Raw genomic sequence first — 21,535 nt, forward strand, 5'->3', positions numbered from 1 at the left:
GTGGAGTGTCTGACCTCTTCATCTGACTCTCCAACAGGCTGGAGGATCCCAGGTGATCTTCACCAACCCCCTGGAGATCGTTAAGATCCGTCTTCAGGTGGCGGGAGAGATCACCACCGGCCCGCGGGTCAGCGCACTCTCCGTCATTCGAGACCTCGGCTTTTTTGGCCTCTACAAGGTACCGTAGCTCCTATTCGCTCTGACACATTCATTAACTTGAACAAAGCTGTGTTTGTGTGATTTCTGTACTCACAAGATACTAGAATTAAATGGGTAAAATTAACATTTTAGGCAAGACTAGCAATTTCTATTACATCTTGCACCATCTTTAAATTGACTTATTCAATTTTAAATGAAAACGCTATTATTGTTTTTGTTTTAATAACTAGTACTTAGTAATAATTTGTAGTAATAATAAATGAATATAATATTGTTGCTTAAATTCAGAAGACACCTGCCATGTAAAGGTGTTGTAATTTATCCAGGACGTAGTAGATGTCTGTGGTGTGTGTCGTGTCCTCCTCAGCTCTCTGCTGCCCCTCTGCTGTTGCTGGTCATTGCTCAAACACACACATACACAGACACACACACACACACACACACATATATACAGAGACAGAGAGAGAGTGAGAGAGAGAGATTCACAAACACACAAAAATACAAACAGAAGCACACTCTTGCGGGAATAGACCTGCTCCTTTATATGGATGTAAACACAGACCCACCTCTACAATGTAATCTACACAGTCTGAACACACACACATATACACTTAAGAACACATTCCTCTCTCTCTCTCTCTCTCTCTCTCACACACACACACACACACACACACACACACACAAAACACAATCTGAAACTCATATCAGCCTCTTGCCGTATGCTGGGTCAAGTGGGGGGGGGGGGGTCAGCTAGCAATTGGGATGCTAATGTGGGCTAACTGTAACAGGCACCGTATTTTGTGGTTTCTGTTTTGTCCATGGGGCCATCTCTTTCTCCACTCTCTCTGTCTCTCTGTCTGTCCGTCTGCCTCTGCAGTACTCTCTCTCTCTCTCTTTCTCCCTCTGATTCTGTCCATCATGTCTCTTTCATTCTATCATTCTTCTCTCTCTCTCTCTCCCTCCCTCTCTCTCTCTGGGTTCTGATGGAGCTAGCTGGCTGGCTGTCGCTGTGCGTTGGGAAGAGTGCTCGGCATTCTTGAGGTCAGGGGCGGAGGAGGGAGTGGACGGAGGGGTGCGGTGGAGGGCTCCCTCTCTCTCTCTCTCTCTCTCTCTGTGTGGACGGCCTGTGTTTTGGTGTAAACAATGGTGAAGATGGCCCGGGCAATATGCATGGCCACGTGGACCAGGCCCCGCAAACGTCTGCTCTTTATTAACAAAAAAAAATCACTTGGTTGTTTTCCATCCCCTCCTCTTCCCAAGAAGAACGTGATCAGAAATGTTGGCACGTTTTGAACCACGGTTGCTCTCTGATACTGAGACCCCCGTCCAAAAGATTCACTGACATGCATGCATTTTACTAGTGATAAATACTTTGCTGGGTTTGAAAAATTCAAATTCATACCCATGCTGCTTTATCAGCATGTTTGTTTGGACAGTATTGCCAAAGGTATTGTTAAGAACAGAATAATATAGTGAACAAAAACTACAGAAAATTACAACAACACGTTTACTCATTAATAACTGGTCTGTGGGAAAAGAGTCATATCCCTCACAGGTAATTTGCTCCTGGTACAGTGTAATAAAGGGCTGGTATGAGCTCTGTAAAGTGGATGTTTGACCTTGGGAGAGCATGGTCATTGTGTGCACATTTCACCTGTCTGTCTGTCTGTCAGTCAGTCGTGGGAAAAGAGGTTTTAACTTTCAGAAAAAGGAGATATGGAAAAAGGGGGGTGGGTGGGGGAGTTATGGAGGTAAGTGCATTTGGGGGGGTGTGTCAGTATGTCGGTCCATGTATACTTTAGTATAGATGTTCGTCATACTGTATATTTAGGTATGTGTTCATAGGTGTGTGGCAGTGTATATGTGTGTTTCTGAGGCTTCGGTGTGTGCATAGTTGTGTGTGTGTGTGTGTGTGTGTGTGACAGAGAGTCCAAATTGCTGTGAGCATAAGTATATGTATAGGTATGTGTGTGCGTAGGTGTGCAGTCCACATCTCTGCAGGTATCACTCTGTGTGTGTGTGTGTGTGTGTGTGTGTGTGTGTGTGTGTGTGTGTGTGTGTGTGTGTGTGTGTGTGTGTGTGTGTGTGCAAGAATGCCGTGTCCAAGAATGCTGAATCTCCCCTCCCGCGTGTGTCTCCTGAGCGGCGCAGACAATGTGCATTGACGGCGGGAGACGCGCTCCGGCCTGCCTCTCCCAGACGGGCTGTCTCCTCCAGGCCCCGGCCCGCGCACAGAGCTGCCTTTGTCAGACGCCCCCCCCCCCCCCTCCAGTCTCCTCTCTCTCTCTCCTCCAGTCATCCAGCCAGCCAACCCCACCCCACCCCAACACCGCCCCACCGCACCCCAACACCACCTCCTTCCCGCTCTTCCATTCCCCATGATCACTGCTGCCTCCAACACTACAGCTGCTGAATACACACTGCTATAGAGATGACACATAAACACATTCACATGTGTACACACACACACACACACACACACACACACACACACACACACACACACACACACACACACACACACACATTAACACACACACACATAAACACACATATGCACACACACACATCCATACATGTCTGTGCACACAAAAACAGGCTGGACACACATAACTGTTGTGTACACACGTGGCAACAAATTCAATGCCCAGACAGAAAGGGGTATGTATGGAATGTTGCTTCTGTGCTGTTGGCATACTTTGACAAATGATGCATTTCTATGCACACACATGCGTATACAGGTGTATGCAGATGTACAGACACACTCTTAGCACGTCACACATACATGCATACCTTCAACACACACACCTCTGACACAGCCATGTCTCCCCATCAGGGAACCTACAGTAGACTTTTAGTGGAATATTATTATATTATAGTAGAAACTTGTATCTTTCCACTGTGACCCGACTATCTTGAGTTATCACACATAAGGATATTCTCTCTCATGCCTATTCCTAAGAAATACACACTTAAGACACAGACATGCACATATGCCAACATCCACACAAAGAGCATTTAAACACAAACATATTTCTAATGCATCCACAGACACTCATACACACTCATGGGGTGGACATGAACACACACACACACACACACACACACACACACACACACACACACACACACACACACACACACACACACACACACACACACACACACACACACACACACGCCGCATGGTTTTTCCCACCGTTGGGCCCACTGCGGAGCCTGTGCTAGGCAGAGGCTCGAGGAGGCGGCTGGGCCGGGGCCTGGTGCTCCTGGGGGCCGATGCTTATCTGCGGCCCCTCCAGCAGGCTACCTGCCAGGGAGGGGGCCGAGCCAGCGACCCAGGGAGGGAGAGGGGGAGGGTGGAGGGGGGGGGGAGGGTGGGTAAGCCACTGAGCGCTGGGAGAGCCCTGGAGGAGGGAGCGTTTCTGAAAGGGCTCCAGAGGGGCTACAGCTCCACCTGCCAGGTATCTGTGCACCGGCACCTGAGAGAGGGTCCCCCCCCCACACACACACAAGTTTAAGCTGAGGCTGGTCCCAGACACTCCCAGCTGGGCCCGACGCCACAGTGGAGGAGAGTGAGTGGGACCCACACACACACACACACACACACACACACACACACACACACACACACACACACACACACACACACTACACTACCCTCCCTACCCACACCCACATCCTCTACCCACCAAGCCCCTTCTCTTTGGCTGGCGACAGGCCAGTTGGTAGAGTGCGAGGAAACCCAATCTGGTTGAAGATACAGGCTTTATTTACGATGAAAGAGTGAACCAATCTTCCCTGCCCGCCCCTCCCCCCCCTCTCCTTCTTCCCCCTCCCTCCTCTTTCGGTCTCAATAGTGGGTTGATCAAAATAAATCCTTTATTTTCAAAATGTCATGATACATTATAGATATTGCTGGTGGCTACCAAGCCTAGCAGCGCTAACAGTATTATTTTCTTCCTTCGGAGCCAAGACTTGATTCAGAGCTAATGTTAGCGTTAGCTGAACACTCAGTGTTGGTCTACTTTATGAGGTCTAAGTCTAGTCCCATCTGACTTAAAATACTTGATCCTTGCCCAGTAATCACATCCTCAAAGCCCTGAACCCTGATCCTTATAAGGCCCTAAGAACAGAATTTCCATATATGGACAGCGCATGCCTGATATTAGTCAGTGTGCCAGTCACACTCAGCCCCACTGCTCAGAGATGGAAAACTGAGCAGTTAAACTTCTTTTTCTTTTCTTTACTTTTCTTTTCTTTTTCTCTTTAAAATGGTGATTATTGTTGTCACATTGCAAAAGTTAATTTGCTTGTTGATTATATATAACACATAGGAAATAGCAGGGTGTAGTAGGGATTGGTTGTTCAATGACTTTTCTGGTTCCAGAATGCCATGTTGAAGTGTGCATTTAAGTCAAGTGAAGTTGTTTAGTATGCTCAGGAACGCTTGTCTGGAAGATTCAAATTTTAACCAGTACAGTGGACAAGGGTGAGGGATTGAAACAGTGAAACAGGGATTGAACAGTGCTTTATTGACTACTTTCATCCATTTTCCCCCTTCATAGATTGTATGTCACACTCTCCTTCTGTGTTCTTATTCTCATCTCTCTCTCTCTCTCTCTCTCTCTATGTCTCTCTCTTCCTTCTCTCAGGGCGCAAAGGCCTGCTTCCTGCGCGACATCCCCTTCTCGGCCATCTACTTCCCGTGCTACGCTCACACCAAAGCGTCGTTCGCCGACGAGGACGGCCGCGTGGGGCCCAGCAGGATGCTGCTCGCCGGGGCACTGGCGGGTAAGCCGCCGGCACCAAACCCCCAGCTCCCTCTCCCCCACCACCACCATCCACCACCACCACCCACCCTCCAGTAGCCACGCCACCACTGGCTCCACTGCGGTCGGCTCTAATTAGAGTGCTCAGTGAGTCGCTGCTCGGGAGTTTTGAAGTGTGCGCAAGGCAGCTGCCAAGAGGTCGGGAAATTTTTCCACTGTTAATATATAAGGGGCTGGCAAGCGGCCTCTCTCTCTCTCTCTTTCGCTGTCTCTCTCTCTTTCTCTCTCTTTCTCTCTCTCTCTCCGTCCCTCCCCTGACTGCGGAGAGAGTGTTAAAGAAGATAAAAAAAAACTCTAAAGCACACCAGCACTGCAAGAGCAATAAACAGATCTCCTCCGCAATACTGGTGACTGGCAGCCAAAAACATTTTTTTTCAAACATCGAAATTCTTTTTTTTTTTTTTTTTTTCCCCTTTTCCTCCCGGTATATAAAATATGATCTTGATCGAATGTTGTTTTTAATATTTGACTTTAGTGGTTTATCTTAAAGAAAACACAGTTTTTAAAAGACGACAGCTGCAGCCAAGCCAGCATGGTTTGGAGCGCCACTTGAAAAGAGACTGAATATTTATCCCTAATCCCTTTTTTCCCTGATAGATGTGTCGGTATTGCCATTCTCTCCCCATTCAGCCCACTTGGCGACTTGGATCGGCGGCCGCGGCGCTTACATGGAAAAGACATATAAAAGCCACCGGCGCGAGCGGTCCGGCGCTCCCCACAGTTCATATTTTTCTTTTTTTTTTCTCTCCTGGGCGATCTGGTTTTCGGCTCGAAGCTCCCCCATCACTCGTAGCGTTTATCACTCACACCCTCATTAATCAGTGGTCAGGAGCAAACAGGCAATTATGGATCTACAGTCGACTCAGGAAATTGAATTATGCGCTCGATTTATTCAGTTTATTTCATAATTTATTTATTTTAACCCGGTAGGAGCAGCGATGTGACACATATGTCCTCCTGTGCTCTTTTGATGGTGGATCCAGCGATGGAAGTGTTTCTGACTTAAGATTATGCTTGGCACACACATTGTACTGTAAAGCTTTTTCTTGATTTTTGATTTTTTTTTTTTTTGAGGAGATGCTTTTAAATAAATGCCATAGGGTTTAATGGGCTGAAGGGTGTATTTAAGTTAACATGGGGCCCTCAGTCTTTGGCTGGTCTGAGCCTGCTGATGGACATGCACACGCTGCCTGTGCCGCTCCTCCACGGAGCCACTTCCCCCAGTACAACCTCAAACACTTAGGCTATGTATAAACAACTCAACTAGAGGGTAAGAAGTGAAAGAAAGTAAGTAAGAAAGAAAGAAATTAAATAGGAAAGAAAGAAGGGTAGAAAAAGAGAAAAAAAAAACAGACTGAATAGAAAGTGTGGTTAGAAGTTAGTGTATTGTTTGAGCATTGTAGCATAGTAGTGTGTGTCTGTGTTGGTGGTTGTGGGTGTATGCGTGTGGGTGGGTGGGGGGTCGGTGTGTTTGTATGTCTGAGCTGAAGTAGATTTCTTCATGAAGTGAAATAAATGACTTGCCGTCCACTCTGAAGAGGCCTGTAATGCTAATGAATCTCCTTGGCTGAGAAAAAAAAAAGCACTCGATGATTGAGGCCATTCAGGGCTGAAGTGCTGGCAGTAGCGGTGTGGCTCAGACTTCATGGCCTTCGGTCAACACGAAGCATACGCACCTTCATCACGCCTCATTGTCCGAACGGCCCTCAGACACTTTCCAAACACAGGTGATGGGAGCGAGGATAGCACATTGCACCTGAGGATAGCACATTGCACCTGATGTTCGTGTCTGTGTAGTTAACATAGCCATGGCATGCATTCGTCTTTGAGACAAAGGTCAAAGTCGTCTCCTTTGTGTTGAAGTGTGGCTATCTTAAGGGGTGGGGGCGGGGACGGCACCTGGGAAAAGTTAGTTTTGCATGTACTCCAATAGAGAAGACCAGTTACATATGCACTATAAGGTGTACATACTGTATGTGGGTGAAATTATTTTAAGATGTTAGAAATGCTGAGCGCTGGTGAATGTTTGTGTTTGTGCACTGGCTGAAGTACATGCGACCGCTGAGCTAATTCCCAGGCAACCACGCTGGCAAGGCTTTCGTTTGCACTCTGGTCGTCTTAACCTCCGCTAATGTGCCCCTGTTCGTACCCATAGGCATGCCTGCCGCATCCCTGGTGACCCCAGCAGATGTTATCAAGACCCGACTACAAGTGGCTGCCCGCGCGGGCCAGACCACTTACAGTGGAGTCATTGACTGCTTCTGGAAGATTCTACATGAAGAGGGCCCTCGTGCCCTCTGGAAAGGAGCCTCAGGTAAAGAGCGCCAATGAACACTGAGGAATTCTGGGACTACCCTCAGTGGAGCATTGTCTTTCAGTAGAATAGCGGTTTCAGGACTAAAGTCATAAAGGGACTCAAGTTCTTTTCTTGAGTTCACTTTAGAATTCTTATGAGAAGTTAGTCACAACTTCTCATCTAGTTTCAGTAGACTTTTATTATGACCGCCGCGCAGCGAAGCCACTCATTTCATGTATAGCGCCACCTAGTTAAACACAAAAAATTAAAAATGAGGTGTTGTAATTGAAGGTATCTGTGACCTAACGTAGTCAAAACTGCACGAAATTGGAAGTGTAGGATCATTATGACACCCTCTGTATGCACGCCAAGTTTTGTGGAATTCAGTTCATGGGGGCCACACACAATAAATTAATTTATGTTACTATACACCAACTGGCCTGTAGGTGGCGGGAGACAGTTTTCTGTGAATATCTCGAGAACCGTAGGGCCTAGGAGGTCCACCTTTTTATGTATGTTGGTCTTAAGGGGGCATGTCAACCCATCCCATTACCACTTATTTCATGTATAGCGCCACCTAGTTAAAAATTAAAAAGCAAAAAATTAGGTGTTTTCATCACAATATCTCTGGCTGACAAGGTCAAAACTGCACGAAATTAAAAGTGTAGGATCATTATGACACCCTCCGAATGCATGCCAAGTTTTGTGTACTTTTGTTCATGGGGGGCCTTACAATAAAATAATTTATGTGTACATTTAGTGATGTACACCAACAAGGATTCCCCGACACTGAAAGACCGGGTACACAAAACTTGGTGGGCATGTACCCCCACATGGATAGCATGGAACCATCATTTTTCGTTTTGATCTGTAGCCCCCGCTGGACTGGACCCCCCGAAAGGAGGGTAGGGCAGACACAGTTCTCTGTGAATATCTTGAGAACTGTAGGGCCTAGGATGACCAATTTTTCCGTATGTTTGCCTCCAGGGGTCATGTTAACCCATTCCATGTGCACACATGTGCATAAACAGATACACACGCACACACATACATTTACAGTAATCATAATTATGACACATACTCACACATATAAACATATGCACATACGCATGCATGCACATGCACAAACACACATACACAGGCAAACACACAAGCACGCACATACACACACACACACACACCCACACACATAAACATAAACTTGTTCACATGCACACAATTCAAGAATTTTTCCCATTCTCTGTCATCTACTTCCTGAATTTTTGGTCATTGATACCGGGACACCGAACCACCATCATCATCATGGGTACATGAAATTTGGTGGGTATGTAGCCCCACTAGACTTTTACGAAAAAAAATGTCATTTCGCCCCCGGGACCAGATATATCTCAATCGAAAATTAAACAATATTCGGGTGCCTATGGACTAGGCTGGGTGAACCCAGCCTGATCTGCCCGCTTCATTTATTTTTGATTTCTTAAAAGATTGAGCTTGGTCTGATGAAAGCCAGACTAGCCATGGACCTCAGTTACACAATGCAAGGGAACATGAATCAGCCTATATTTGAACCCAGCCTGATCTGCCAGCTATTTATTTTTTTGATTTCTTAAAAGATTGAGCGAACAATAACGGACAAAAGCTCTTCAACTTTGGCCCGTTAAAATGTGTATGAACAGTCTAGCGACGCATTTCATCAAGGCCCATTTGGACATGTCAGTTATTTGCACCACTGGTTAGATGTAAAACAGCATTTCGTTTCAGACTACTGTTACTTAATTTATGCATTAACAATAATGTTTCAGACTACTGTTACTTAATTTGTGCATTGACAATAAAGTATTACATGAACTAAAGATGACTAAAATCTTATGCAGAAGAAGAAACATTCACAAAAAATCCATCCATCCAAAAATGACCTTTGTTTTGATAGCTGTTGAAAACGGCATGGAACTGACAGAGATGTTTTTGTTTATAAATACATAAAAATAAATAAATAAATAACATTAAGCTGATACCTTTTGCTTTTCCCAAATACAATGTAGCCTACAGGTGTAAGTGACCTTTCATCAATCCAGTTGCAATGGATGAACTGTGATGAACTGCCCAACTTGTGATTGTTTAGAGATTTTAAAGGGTTTTATAACAATGCTATATCTTCTTTGGCTATTCTACAATCTATTCACCTTTTCAGCACCAGTAGGTTACTTTCTGTGCAGCCGCACACACACACTCAGGCATGCCAAACAAGCATACACAAAAGTTTCAAGAGTGGGGGATGGAGTAAAATATGGAGACAAATTGAAGTGTGATTTATTTTCGCGGAACGGATGTACAGGACTGAGCGGCGGTCATATTTTGTACCGCTATGCGGTACATCTAGTTTAGCCTGAGTTAGGTGAAGTATTGCCTGTGCATTATGTCACTTGCTCGTAAGCATCTGTTGAGGTTTTTCAAGGTGAGACTTGACCTGATTTAGGCCACGTGATTAAAGGCTCGGTCTGATTGCAGCCGTCTCGTTCTGAAACGCTGCTAATTGAGAGTAATTGATTTCGCCCTCCAGCTCGAGTGTTCCGATCCTCACCTCAGTTCGGAGTCACACTGGTGACCTACGAGCTCCTGCAGCGCTGGCTCTACGTCGACTTTGGGGGACAGTAAGTTTTCACTTCACACTGTTTTGCTCATTTGTGTATTATTTTTCTGTGTGTGTTTGTGTGTGCCTATTGGTGCTTCTGTTATAGATTGATTTAGATTTTTGTAAGTTTAAAATGGACGGAAAACAGCACACAATGAACTAGTGGTTTCCCGAAGCCTGACAAAAAGGTCACACCAGAGTGTGGCCTGATGGGTGTCTCCGCTGAAAAGGACTTAAAGGTCACTCCCGAGCCCTTCTCTGTCGTCAGCCATTGCATGGGGAGTAAGTGGCAAAGCCCCCCCCTCTTCCTTTTCAAGCTGTGGGGAAAACTGATTTGAAAGCTTTTTGTGGCCGCCTCTCTCGCTAGAAAGATTTAGAATTACCACAAGACCAGATGATATTTAAAAAAAAAATGGTCAGCTGACAACTCAGCCCATACTTTGAGGAATGGACGTGACATTTCGTTCAAATAAATTCACATTCTCGAGGAGGGGGACATAGCTCTGTGGCTCAGTGATTTGGGGCAGAAAGAAAAGAGTTTGACAGCTGCTTTTTCCTGCTATTTTAGAGGTGCTATGACCTCATATTCCCATGGAGACCAAGTCTTTACCTCAGATGCACCCAAAAAAAAAGAGAAAGAAAATCTAGTGTAATAGAAGGACACCTAGTTAGTTAGGTGTAGTCTGTTTATAAAATTTCCTCCACAGAGTCCCTCTTGCATATATGTCCTTGGTCAGAACTGCTGGTACTGCTGGTTGGAAACCTCTGGAAGGTATTTGGCACCCAGGGCCCATCAAGTACATGCATCATGACTGTTAACCAAAGAATTTGGTTGGGATACCACTTCTTCTCCTCAGCTCCCATATGACATATACAAGCTGAGCTAAAACGAGGCTCGGAGGGCCTGAAAATAGGATTCCCGTCGTCCCTCCTGGAAGCGTTTCACAGAGAGAGGCATAAAACCATTGTGGGCTATCCATTATTTCTGTCTCCGTTGCTCAAAGGAAAATATTGGTCTTTCTCGCTCCCCTACCTCCTTTTTGCGATTTCAATATTCGATTAAGTTGTTTATTTTTAGTGTGTGAGGCACTAAGTCTTTCTTCCATTTTATTCCATTCCTCTTTACTCCACCTCCTTTTCCCCTGTCTCACTCTCTCTTTTTCTCTTTCACTTTCTCTCTCTGTCTTACCCCCTTTTTTCTCTCTCCCTCCTCTCTGTCTCTCTTTCCGCACCGCAGAAAGCCGCCTGGCTTGGAGCCTCCTCCCAAGTCTCGCATCAGCCTGCCGGCGCCCAATCCCGACCACATTGGTGGTTTCAGGTTGGCCGTGGCCACGTTTGCTGGCATCGAGAGCAAGTTCGGCCTGCATCTGCCACGCTTCAGCGTGCCCGTCCCCCCGGACTTCTCCTCCTGCGGGCACCCCTAAAGCTCCGCAGGCCTGCCTGTGGGGGGCGCCACTGGGCACTCCAGCCCCCATATCATCGACCCCCCCCCCCCAAAAAAAAAACTCTCTGCCCGTCTCTCTTTTCGCCAGGGACAGCGTCACACTAAACCATCATTTTACGCGCCGCTGTACTAAAAGCGACAACAAAAAAGGAGAACCATAGCTTTCTGAAAGTCAAAACAAAAAGGGATGTGTGCACTTAAAAGAACATTCTAGACATTTCTGATCTTATGCTTCCAACCATAAGACTGTTTAAGACTGTTTCCTCAAGCCCAAAGCAATCCCAAAGGGCATTTATATAGTTGTTCCAGTAGGATACTCTCGTCAGTGCTTATTCTGGAGATCCTAAGATGTATACTTTTAAGAGTTGTGTGTTATTGTGGACTAATATAAATGGTTATAGGATTTACATATTAATCATATGTATTTTTGTATGTCAGTGAACAAATTATTTTTACATCACTGACAGTGACAGCTACTACACGGCCCACAATTTAACTGCTTATCATTGATGGACTGTATGTCGATTATCTAACTGTAAACACTGAACGAGCATATGTCAATAGGCCCCATTGGGACACACAAATTATATATTTTAATGCAATAAGAGACTCCATGAGTTTAAAAATAGCTTAAGTATATCAGGATATTGATATCAGATTGAAGAAATGTATTTTTGTAAAGTTAGTCAAGAACCTGACCTTTTATGTTTACTTGTTGTTGTATGCCCCGAAACTTGAGACTACCTAGCAATAGAAGCACTTACATAGCACACTGCCAATGGAATGTGTTATAAACATGGTAGACACACTATAACGTATAAAACGTATAACCGTGAAGACAAAACAGATAAACAAAACAGCACTTGAATGTCATGTCGTTTTCAGTGTCCACCCACCACTCATGCAAACGACATGAGGATGAGACGGAAACTGTTAGCATTTCTGTAGTGTCACACACGGTTTGAGACGCGTCTCTGATGCTGCACTAAAGTGTAACACTACGGTTTGGTACCCTCAGCTTTTTGGAGTGAAGATGATAGATGGATGTAAATTGTAGAATGTACTAGTGTGTAAGGAGTTTGTGCCTTACTGTAAGTACGGCAGCAATATATGTATATGTATGTATTCATGCAGTGTGTTTAATAAAAATAAACACAAAGTGAGGCTTCTTCTTTTAGGGAAGGGTTGGGGTTTGCCATATTTTATTGGCAGTAACTTACAGGGTAGCAGTGGATCACATATTGCACTTAGTCCATCACACCATTTCACAGTTTGTTTTTCAAACAAAATGACAAAAAGAATATAAGTTAACAACGTTCCTCACACAGAAGAAATTCAGGAAACTTTCATTGGCTCCCTGATTTAGCTTAAGACGACAGTTAGCTATTAGCCACTTAGCAAGGTCATTGCAGTGCCCATTTCTTGCACTGACAATACAGCATTTTAGGATTAACATCAAAAGCATGTCTAAATACCAGAGTACATAGTAGTCCTGTATAGTATCTGTTGCTCTGTGTGATTGGACCATGCAGACAGAGAGAGATGCACACAACGCAAGCAACGAGAACATAAGATAAAACACTGCCGTTCGAGCCACATTTAATTTGCTTCGCTCGACAAACATGCTACTTCACTCCCTCCACGTCTCTACGACAATGTGGCTACCACATGACAATGTTAAGTAAACACGTAAAGCCATTTTCTGTGGCATTAAAAACAGCACAGATAAATAAACAACTAATAAAATTGTACATGGTTGTTTGGATGAATGCCAAAGCTTCACGGCTGAAAAACATAAAGTCAACATTTTTTTGGCCTGAGCTGATACTCTGCTTCCGAATGCAGTTAAGTTCCATTAGCATTTGGCAAATGAAACAAACAAATCAATAAATCAAGCCAATAAATAGTTGATTTCGGTTAGTGATTTAAACGCAGCCAGGAAACGGCCCAGCATGTAACCTTTAAATGAACTGACACAGCACAGTAGGACAACAGAGACTACAGTAAGCTCTTGCAGCTTCTCCTTATTCCGAATGTTCAATCATATCTGGAGAGAGCAATGGAAAAGTAGTGAAGACAACACACACGCACGCAAGCACACACACACACACGCACACACAGATACACACACACACACACACACATGTGGACCAGGTGCTGGGGGGATTCTGTAGCACGGCATCAAGAGAACAGAGAGCGGTGGTTGTGGGGCACAGAGGGACGTCCGTGGTGGCAGCGCTGCCCGCTCTTACGACGCCAACTCCGCCGGGTCCTCCTCCTCTCCGTCCGCCCTGTTGGCACGGATCTCCACCAGCGTGCGGGCAAAGCGCGCCCAGTCCTCGCTATGTGGCGCCGCCGTCTGAAAGGAGAAAAAAGTAAACGAAGAAGAGAGAGAAAAAAATGAATGACATAGACAAAGACATGGCTCGTCAGACTCGTCGGCCACACGAGAGACACTGGCGAAGATTCACTTTCATCGCTGCGTATCTGATACCGGAAAGAGTTTGTGGGGGAGGTGAGGAAGAGCAGAGAGAGGGAAGAAGAAAGAAGAACACAAAGACAAGAAAGTGACCGCACGCGCTCGATTCAAAATAGAACAATGCACCCTGCGGCTCCCAGAATCCACCCACCCCCAACACACACACACACACACACACACACACACACACACACACACACACACCCGGGTTGTGCGTACAAGTGTTTATCGTGTCAGTTTCCAGCGCGCGACATGGGGAGAGTTTACAGGGGAGCACGGCGTGGCGTCTCACTCTGAAAGTCAAATGAGGGGAAGCAGGACGCCTGCCTGCCTGCCTGCCACCCAGACGGCGACCGCACGGCGCACAGTATAATTAAACAGCAGTGGCGCGGAGGGAGAGGTGGGAGGTGGAGACGAACGTCAGCCGTCTCGCTCCCTCTCAACCAGACCCTCCCAAGGCTTTTAAGAGCCCGATGGGGGGGCGTCCTCAAACATCACCAATACTCAGAAGTACATCACCAGAGCCATTCAGACATGCCAGGGGAGAAACCATTAAACATCATCCCAATAGATCTCAAGTGCCAGGTAAGAGTTAGGTGTTGTATGTTTCATTAGAAAGTATTTATTTGTTTTAATTATTCATTTTATTAATAAAGGCAAAAGTGGTGTCTCACGTTGCATGTCCTTTATATAGCAACTAACTATATATATATATATATATATATATATATATATATATATATATATATATATATATATATATATACACACACACACACACACACATTCCTACATACATACAACAAATAAACAATAAATATTATTAACTTCCCATACTCAATGTTACATGCTACTGCAACCCTAACCTCAAGTACATTTTATCACAACATGTCTCAATATTAAAATACACTTAACTTAATCATTGAGTATGTAACACCAAAAGTCAGTTAACATCAAGCATTCTTTTAACAAGCATTCAAGTAACTTTTAAGACCATAAAAATAGAAAACGGCATGTGCTTGTCATCTCTTAGCCAGCTTGTACCAAACTGAAAAGCTGGACATGCATGGCTTGCATTCACAGAGTGGGGGAAAAAATGTCGAAAACTACAATGTGACCATATGCTGCCTGATTCATGTCCTGAGAAAACACAGAGTAGCTCTCCAAAGCAAATATTTAACGTAGTGCACTAAATATAACACAAAAGGACCTTGGTGGTTGACAGAAGTGGGTACTCTTAAAGCACCACGGCTGCCCTCAACATCTCCTTCCTTTGGTGATGTCAGATGAACAGAATACATTTCTCTCTCTCTCTCTCTCTCTCTCTCTCTTACCCTCCCCCATTTTATGGGGAGCTTCTGGTAAATAAAGCCCCTCTTGGTCGAGATGTAAAACCCTTCAAGTTCACTGACTTTATTGATGGACCTGCCATTATCATCCACCCCTTGAGAGACCACACGTAAAACCCCACGCGCTCTCCAATTACCACACTGTGGCCGGCTAAAATTAGATGGATACCCCACACACAACACACACATATACACATACACAGATATACACACAAACACTCATAGTGTATATACAGTATATATAAACACACACACATATACACACCACATACACACACACACACACACAATACACACAAGCTGGGACCAGAAAAGGCTGAAGGGCTTATGGCAAACATAGGAGCTGTGGAGGTTGCCCACCCTGCTTTGGTGGTCGGATCATGTGGAGGCTGTTTGAAACAAGGAATTAGAAGGGGGCAAGGAAGGAGTAAGAAATCAAACCCTCAGCTGGTGAGGCAGTGCAGAGGAGTGGGTACAGTGGTGGAGGTGGAGACAAACACTAGTTGAGCTCGCCACTGTCCCAGCAGAGCTTCCCTTGCTGGGTTTTCATTCTTAAGGGCTTCCTCTATAGCAGGGGTTCCTAACCTTTTATGTACCATGGACCGGTTTAATTCCCATTTTTTTTTCACGGACCGGGGGGGGGGTTGGGGGTTCCATGTTCCATATGTGTTGTGCATGCATTACTTGAAAATAACTAGCTCCAGTTATGTATGAACAGTGAAGGTAAGGAACTCTTAAAAATGTGAAAAACGTGAACATGAAGTGAAAATTGAACAATATGAACTATGAAAATTTAACAACTTGAAGCTACATCTATCATGTGTGAACATGTTTAACAAAATATGGGAACAAAACATGGGAACTAAACGTGCATTATAAATATAATCAGTGGGAGCCCTGTGCTTGTTTCCCTGCAACAAGAAGGTTCCATTTGGGGGTGATGGAAGACAGTGACACCCTCAGTGTGTTTGAAATGTCCAGTCGATTGCGCAATTTAGTCTTAGTTGCAGTCATTGCAGAAAATCCGGCCTCGCATAGATACGTGGTGGGAAATGGTAGCAACGTTTTCAGCGCTTTTACGGTTATCTCGGGACATTCTGCTTTGGTTTTGATCCAAAAACTCGCCAGAGAGGTTTCCTCATACACACTCTTAAGACCACCGTCATTTGCAATTTCGATCAACTGCTCTTCCTCCTGCGCTGACAAGTTAGGACTATTCGGGATATTGACAAATGGGTTATGGACCCACTCATTGGTTTGCCTTTGGAGGGTGGGAAGTAGCCTAACGCTCAAACTCATTTGAAAGTGCAACAAGGTGATCGCGTAGAGAAAGGGCCCCCTCAGTCTCTCCCAAAAAACCCACTACAACAATCAAATACACCCCGTCCCCATTAGTGCAACAAGGTGCGAGTATTGGTGTCAAATCCACATTAAATAATACAACATCAAAGAAGTCCGCACACTGTGGATGTATACTGCAGATGATGGCTTTAATGCACTGCATTAGTGAAGCTCAGTGAGCTCTCCCAAAACATCCCAGACAAGTCACTCTATGTTTACAGATAACTTTATGGTAAACCTTTGCCCTCTCATCCTGTTATTCATACATTCTTTAGGTTTTGCCATTCTTTAGGTTTTGCTTACATTTCCTGGCACCAAACCTTGTCTATGCCATTTTCTGCCAGGCCTGCTCTTTCAAAAACCAGTCTTCCTTTCCCAAAACATACTACAGACTTGGTTTCTTGATAAACAGAATAAAGATACTACATAAAAGATATATAAACTAAAGGATATATGTCAATAAAGACCCGCGACAGCAGCGACTTTTATCTGCCAGTTTAAAGACAGTCATCATTCTCCCTAGAGTGACAAGTTGAGGTCGTTAAGCAACCCGAATATGCCACACAGGTAAGCGAGTTTTGACACCCAGTCCTCATCACTAAAATGTGCAGCTAACGGTGACTTTTTTTCTGTAAGAAATCTCTGCAGCGGCTCTTGGAACTCAAACACGCTGGCCAGTGAACTGCTAAAGATGCTTGTTTTTTGTTGCTCATTCTAGCAGTTTAGCTAACTTCGTGTGACACTACCGTTGGCCAAGAACCATGGTTCGAATTACTGGGGGTATTGGGGGGGGTCCGACCCCCCTAGATGAAACTTGGACCCTCCCAAAAGGGATGAAAATAATAGTTTGGGGGGTACTGAAAAAATATAATAAAATGTAATGTTATCCAATATTGCATGTAATATTGCAGTATTTCCATCACATACCAACAATTGAGGATATAATCTAATGCAATACGATTTTCAAACCCTCACCCCCATTGGGCTGTACCATTTCTCTGGTACTTTCAGACAGTGTTCTTTGCTATGATATAATACTAACGAATTAAAACAAATGCACAGAGCTGCAAAAGGTATATGGGTTTACAACAAGCGGTAGCCATACATTTGTCTAATATTTCACTGCCTTTGCAATATAGTGATAGCCAACCTTTGAAAACCATTGAGCAGCAAGATCGCTATGGTTTAACTGGAGGTCTCCCTTCTACTCAGCGGCCAAGACCATCGCTGCTGCATAACTTAAAAAACATTAGGCCTACAATCACACGCCAATCATACACCCATAATTGCAACGTTACCTGCAGTTTGTTTGAAACGCTACGTGAACATATAAGAAGTCAATTGGACTTGTCTTTCCTCGTTTGGCATTATTAGAGATTTGTCTGTCATAAAAGCATATTCCTGCCAACGTTTTGTGATATAAACTGTGCACAATGCACTAGGCTATCTATACTACATTGTATGAAATGCCTAGGTTAAACAATGTGAATATATTTGTATTCCAACCATGAACAAAAGTCGAACAAGTCATTTTTTCATTTGCTTGATGTTTGGTAGGCTATCCAAGTAAAACAAATCAAATGAACCTAAGGCAGGCCTTGTATTAGGCTAGGTGACTATTAAACGGGAGATTTTCTGTAGCCCATCTGTAAACAATTCTGGGTCTTAAATTTAAGTTGTATGTTTGCAATTTCTGTGCTACTGGTTAGTGATGGGGACGAGACCGCCTATGCCGACAAGACCGAGTCTTTGAAGGGTCGAGACCGAGTCGAGACTGAGTCCGTTGGTTTTCAAATACAGTCGAGTCCGAGTCAAGACCGAGTCTTTGAGGAGGCAAGTCCGAGTCGAGACCGAGTCCAGACCAAGACCATAAAAGCATGTCAGTTTTCATATTCATGATTTAATATCACCCCAATTAATAATCAACAGTTAGGCCCAGGCTTGGAATTTCACCATTTTAGGGGCAAGGCCACTTGGCCTTCAGTTGGGCATATTTGGTGGGGGGCACCAAGGCCAAAGTTAACTATACAGTAGTGGGCTATAAAAAATAATCAAAGTTGTATTTAGGCTATTCACAGCAGTAGACCTGCATCACTGTATGAAACATTACAAAAACATGAAACATGACATATTACATAGAACTGTAAATCATCTGATCATCTAATATTTAGATGTCTAGGCTATATTTAATATTTGTATTTATTTTATATTTGGCCTGTTATGGAATCATGTATTGAACAATTTAAGCACAGCTCAGCTTTAAGAAACTCAAATAGCCTAGATGCATGCTTAGCATTTTTTGATCATTAAGACTCCTTTCACAAACTCTTACTCCGCTGTATATCCTCTAATTTTAATATTTACCTATATCTAGGCAATATTTGTAACATTTATTTTGTATTTGGCCTGTTATGAAATCATGAAGAATGATTTAAACACATTTTGAAACCAAAGTTGGACACATGAATGTAGACCTTGCTGCAGATTACATTTTTAATTTAACCAGAATACTCTGGAACGGCTTACTGTACAGGGGACTGCTTTATTTCTGGTAAGGTCTGCTGTTTATTCTGATATATGGTTTGTCATGTGTTGAACTAAGGGTTCGTGAAGTATTCCACCGAGATGAATGGGTAGGGGAGATGGGTATAGCACCTTATGTAGACGCTATGATTAAATTTAATTATATTATTTACTTTTCTTTGCGAACCGCTCACCACAGCAATTAGCTGCTAACATCGCTTTAAAAGCTGAGAAAAAGCTCTTTCATGTGATGTGATGCATGTGTCTGTGTGATGAGTAGGCTTAATGATTGCGAGTATTTCAACTGAGAAGAATGGGTGAGTTTGGACGCACTTTCTGTTTTGCCATGCGCTGTCATTTTCTCCACTGTGTAAGACTGAATTAGTTTGCGCTGTGATGCTAAGATTATTTTGACAGGCTATAGGCTAAATAAAAATCGCTATTAAAATGGACGCAAAGCAGAATATTGAAAGAAGGGGCACCAAGGCCAACGCAAGGGGCAAAGACGTGGGTCCGTGGAAATTTTATTTTCATTTTTTTTTAATATGAACATAAAAATGCGCTGGTCTCGAGGACTCGGGTCTGAAATTACGAGTCCTTCTCCTCCCACTGTGGTCCGAGACCGAGTCAAGGCCGAGTCTTTGAAGGAACAAGTCCGAGTCGAGTCCGAGAAAGCAGAAATCGGTCTCGAGACGACTCGAGTACTACATCACTGTTACTGGTCTGTATGCAATGTATCCATGTTTGCAATGCACTGCTATACCAAAAACTGTGGCGCGCAACTTTACGCGGGGCGCACCTTGAAACAGTGTTTACCCCTGCCCGAATTCAACCCTTCCCATAACGTGTAGGGTGCATTGTGCTTGCTAGTATGATTAGTTTCTTTTACCTTGTTGGTCAGCCAGCCACGGTCATATGACCTTTATTTAGAAGGAAAATTGACTGTGAACCATAAGTGTGAAATCATGTGTAAGCCTATATAAAATGGAGAGTGACGTCACCAGTCTAAATAGCTGTACCCCCTGAAGCTCACGGTATAATTCGAACACTGCCAAGAACTGATCAAGTGAAGTGAGCTGACCTGAGGCTGCGCAGCGCTGAAGGCAATATGTAAAGTGTTGAAGGCGGGACAGACAGATGTAAGAAAATAGACCTTGCAACATGCAACCATGCGTGCAATCAAACAACTGCATATAGGCCTATGCCATGTAAAAACGTGACATTATTGCGAATTAAATTGAGTTTAGTTTGCATGCATTTTTTTTTTAAACTCATGTCGTAGGCTACGGCCCGGTTAGGAATGTCCCGGGTTGGGGACCGCTGCTCTATAGGACTTGAAAATATATATGATGCATGCTGTCTTTTTAACAGTCAAGATTCTTAACATTTTATTTCCAGTTTGGACCTTAGGAGTATAGTTTTGTCGACATTTTCAAAAAGCTTTCCTCTGTGGTTTATTTTCAGTGAGTTGTTAAGTTCTGAATGGCGATGAACTCATCAACAAAGAGTGGTTAAAAAGGAAAGAGAGAAATTGACAGGAAGACAGGAAGTTCTGTGAACAGTAGCGGAGATGCAGTAATCACAATAGAAATGTCAATGTGAATAAAGGCCATCATCCTAGCAGACATCTGAATGCAGAAACAAGTAGTGATTCCAGCTCATGAGGATGTGGTCAGATTTGAAACATTCTTGGTTGTTATAGTTACCATTCAAAAGAAGACTGATATTGAACGGTGATCAAACTTTTTCTTTACCAGATCTACTTCATAGGGGATATACAGAATTTATAGCCACCTTGTCAGCCAATCAGAAAATAGCATTTCTTGTCTCCGGGGGATATGGAATTCTAACATACTGCCTTGCATCCCTTACCTCTCCAACATCGTAGATCCACACTCGGCCTTCTGAGTCGCCCACTGCCACCTCCTTGCCACCCGATGCCCATCGGACCTGGTTGAGGGCGGGCGCTCCCTCCACGGTCACACTCGCAGTGGGTACCTGAGTGAGAGAGATAGCCAATGGCTTGGTCAATAGTAGGCAATGGATAAAAGACACCTTCAGTATCATTAGATCAAAATCTGCCAATAGACTTTAATATCACCATTCTCTGACATTAGAGTTGGAAGATGAAATGGTCAAACATTGGTTAAAGATACAAGATACGTTCACCATAAATGAAGATCTATATCTGCCAATATGGCACACCTAACCATTCCATGATATTCGTAAGATCAACACTGCATTAATATCCAGGTTACAGCCATGTAGTTCTATGTAGCTCAATGCTAATGCTAATTATCAGGTGAACACTCAAGTGAAGTGTTGACCATATCAACAACAAGAGGAGTAGCTGAGAATAGTTGGCAGTCCTAAACTCTCTTCAGTGAGGGAGGCCTGACGCAGAGCTATGCAGGTCACTTCCCCAGGCCTCTGTACCCCAGCTCCTACTCTGGTGTATTTAACGAGCCATGTCGGATTCC

At 44.1% G+C, this 21,535-nt stretch overlaps 2 protein-coding genes across 3 annotated transcripts in view; one reads left to right on the top strand and one right to left on the bottom strand.

Moving 5' to 3' along the window:
• Positions 1–11,407, top strand: part of LOC125285130 (calcium-binding mitochondrial carrier protein Aralar2) — a 45,564-nt gene extending 34,157 nt beyond the window's left edge. For both annotated transcript variants that reach the window (XM_048229407.1, XM_048229408.1), the window contains exons 14-18: positions 38–178; positions 4,815–4,953; positions 7,147–7,305; positions 9,848–9,938; positions 11,157–11,407. In XM_048229407.1, coding sequence (XP_048085364.1) covers positions 38–178; positions 4,815–4,953; positions 7,147–7,305; positions 9,848–9,938; positions 11,157–11,343 — 717 coding nt within the window. In that variant the 3' untranslated portion in view covers positions 11,344–11,407. The remainder of the gene's footprint in view (positions 1–37; positions 179–4,814; positions 4,954–7,146; positions 7,306–9,847; positions 9,939–11,156) is intronic.
• A 1,141-nt stretch (positions 11,408–12,548) lies between these two features.
• The window catches only part of LOC125284873 (cytoplasmic dynein 1 intermediate chain 1), a 75,041-nt gene continuing 66,054 nt past the window's right edge, over positions 12,549–21,535 (bottom strand). Inside the window, 2 exon segments of the mRNA XM_048229014.1 lie at positions 12,549–13,722; positions 20,928–21,053. Of these exon segments, the coding sequence (XP_048084971.1) occupies positions 13,612–13,722; positions 20,928–21,053 (237 nt within the window). The 3' untranslated portion in view covers positions 12,549–13,611.

The sequence above is a fragment of the Alosa alosa genome, chromosome 20 (assembly GCF_017589495.1).
Source record: "Alosa alosa isolate M-15738 ecotype Scorff River chromosome 20, AALO_Geno_1.1, whole genome shotgun sequence".
NCBI lineage: Eukaryota > Metazoa > Chordata > Actinopteri > Clupeiformes > Clupeidae > Alosa > Alosa alosa.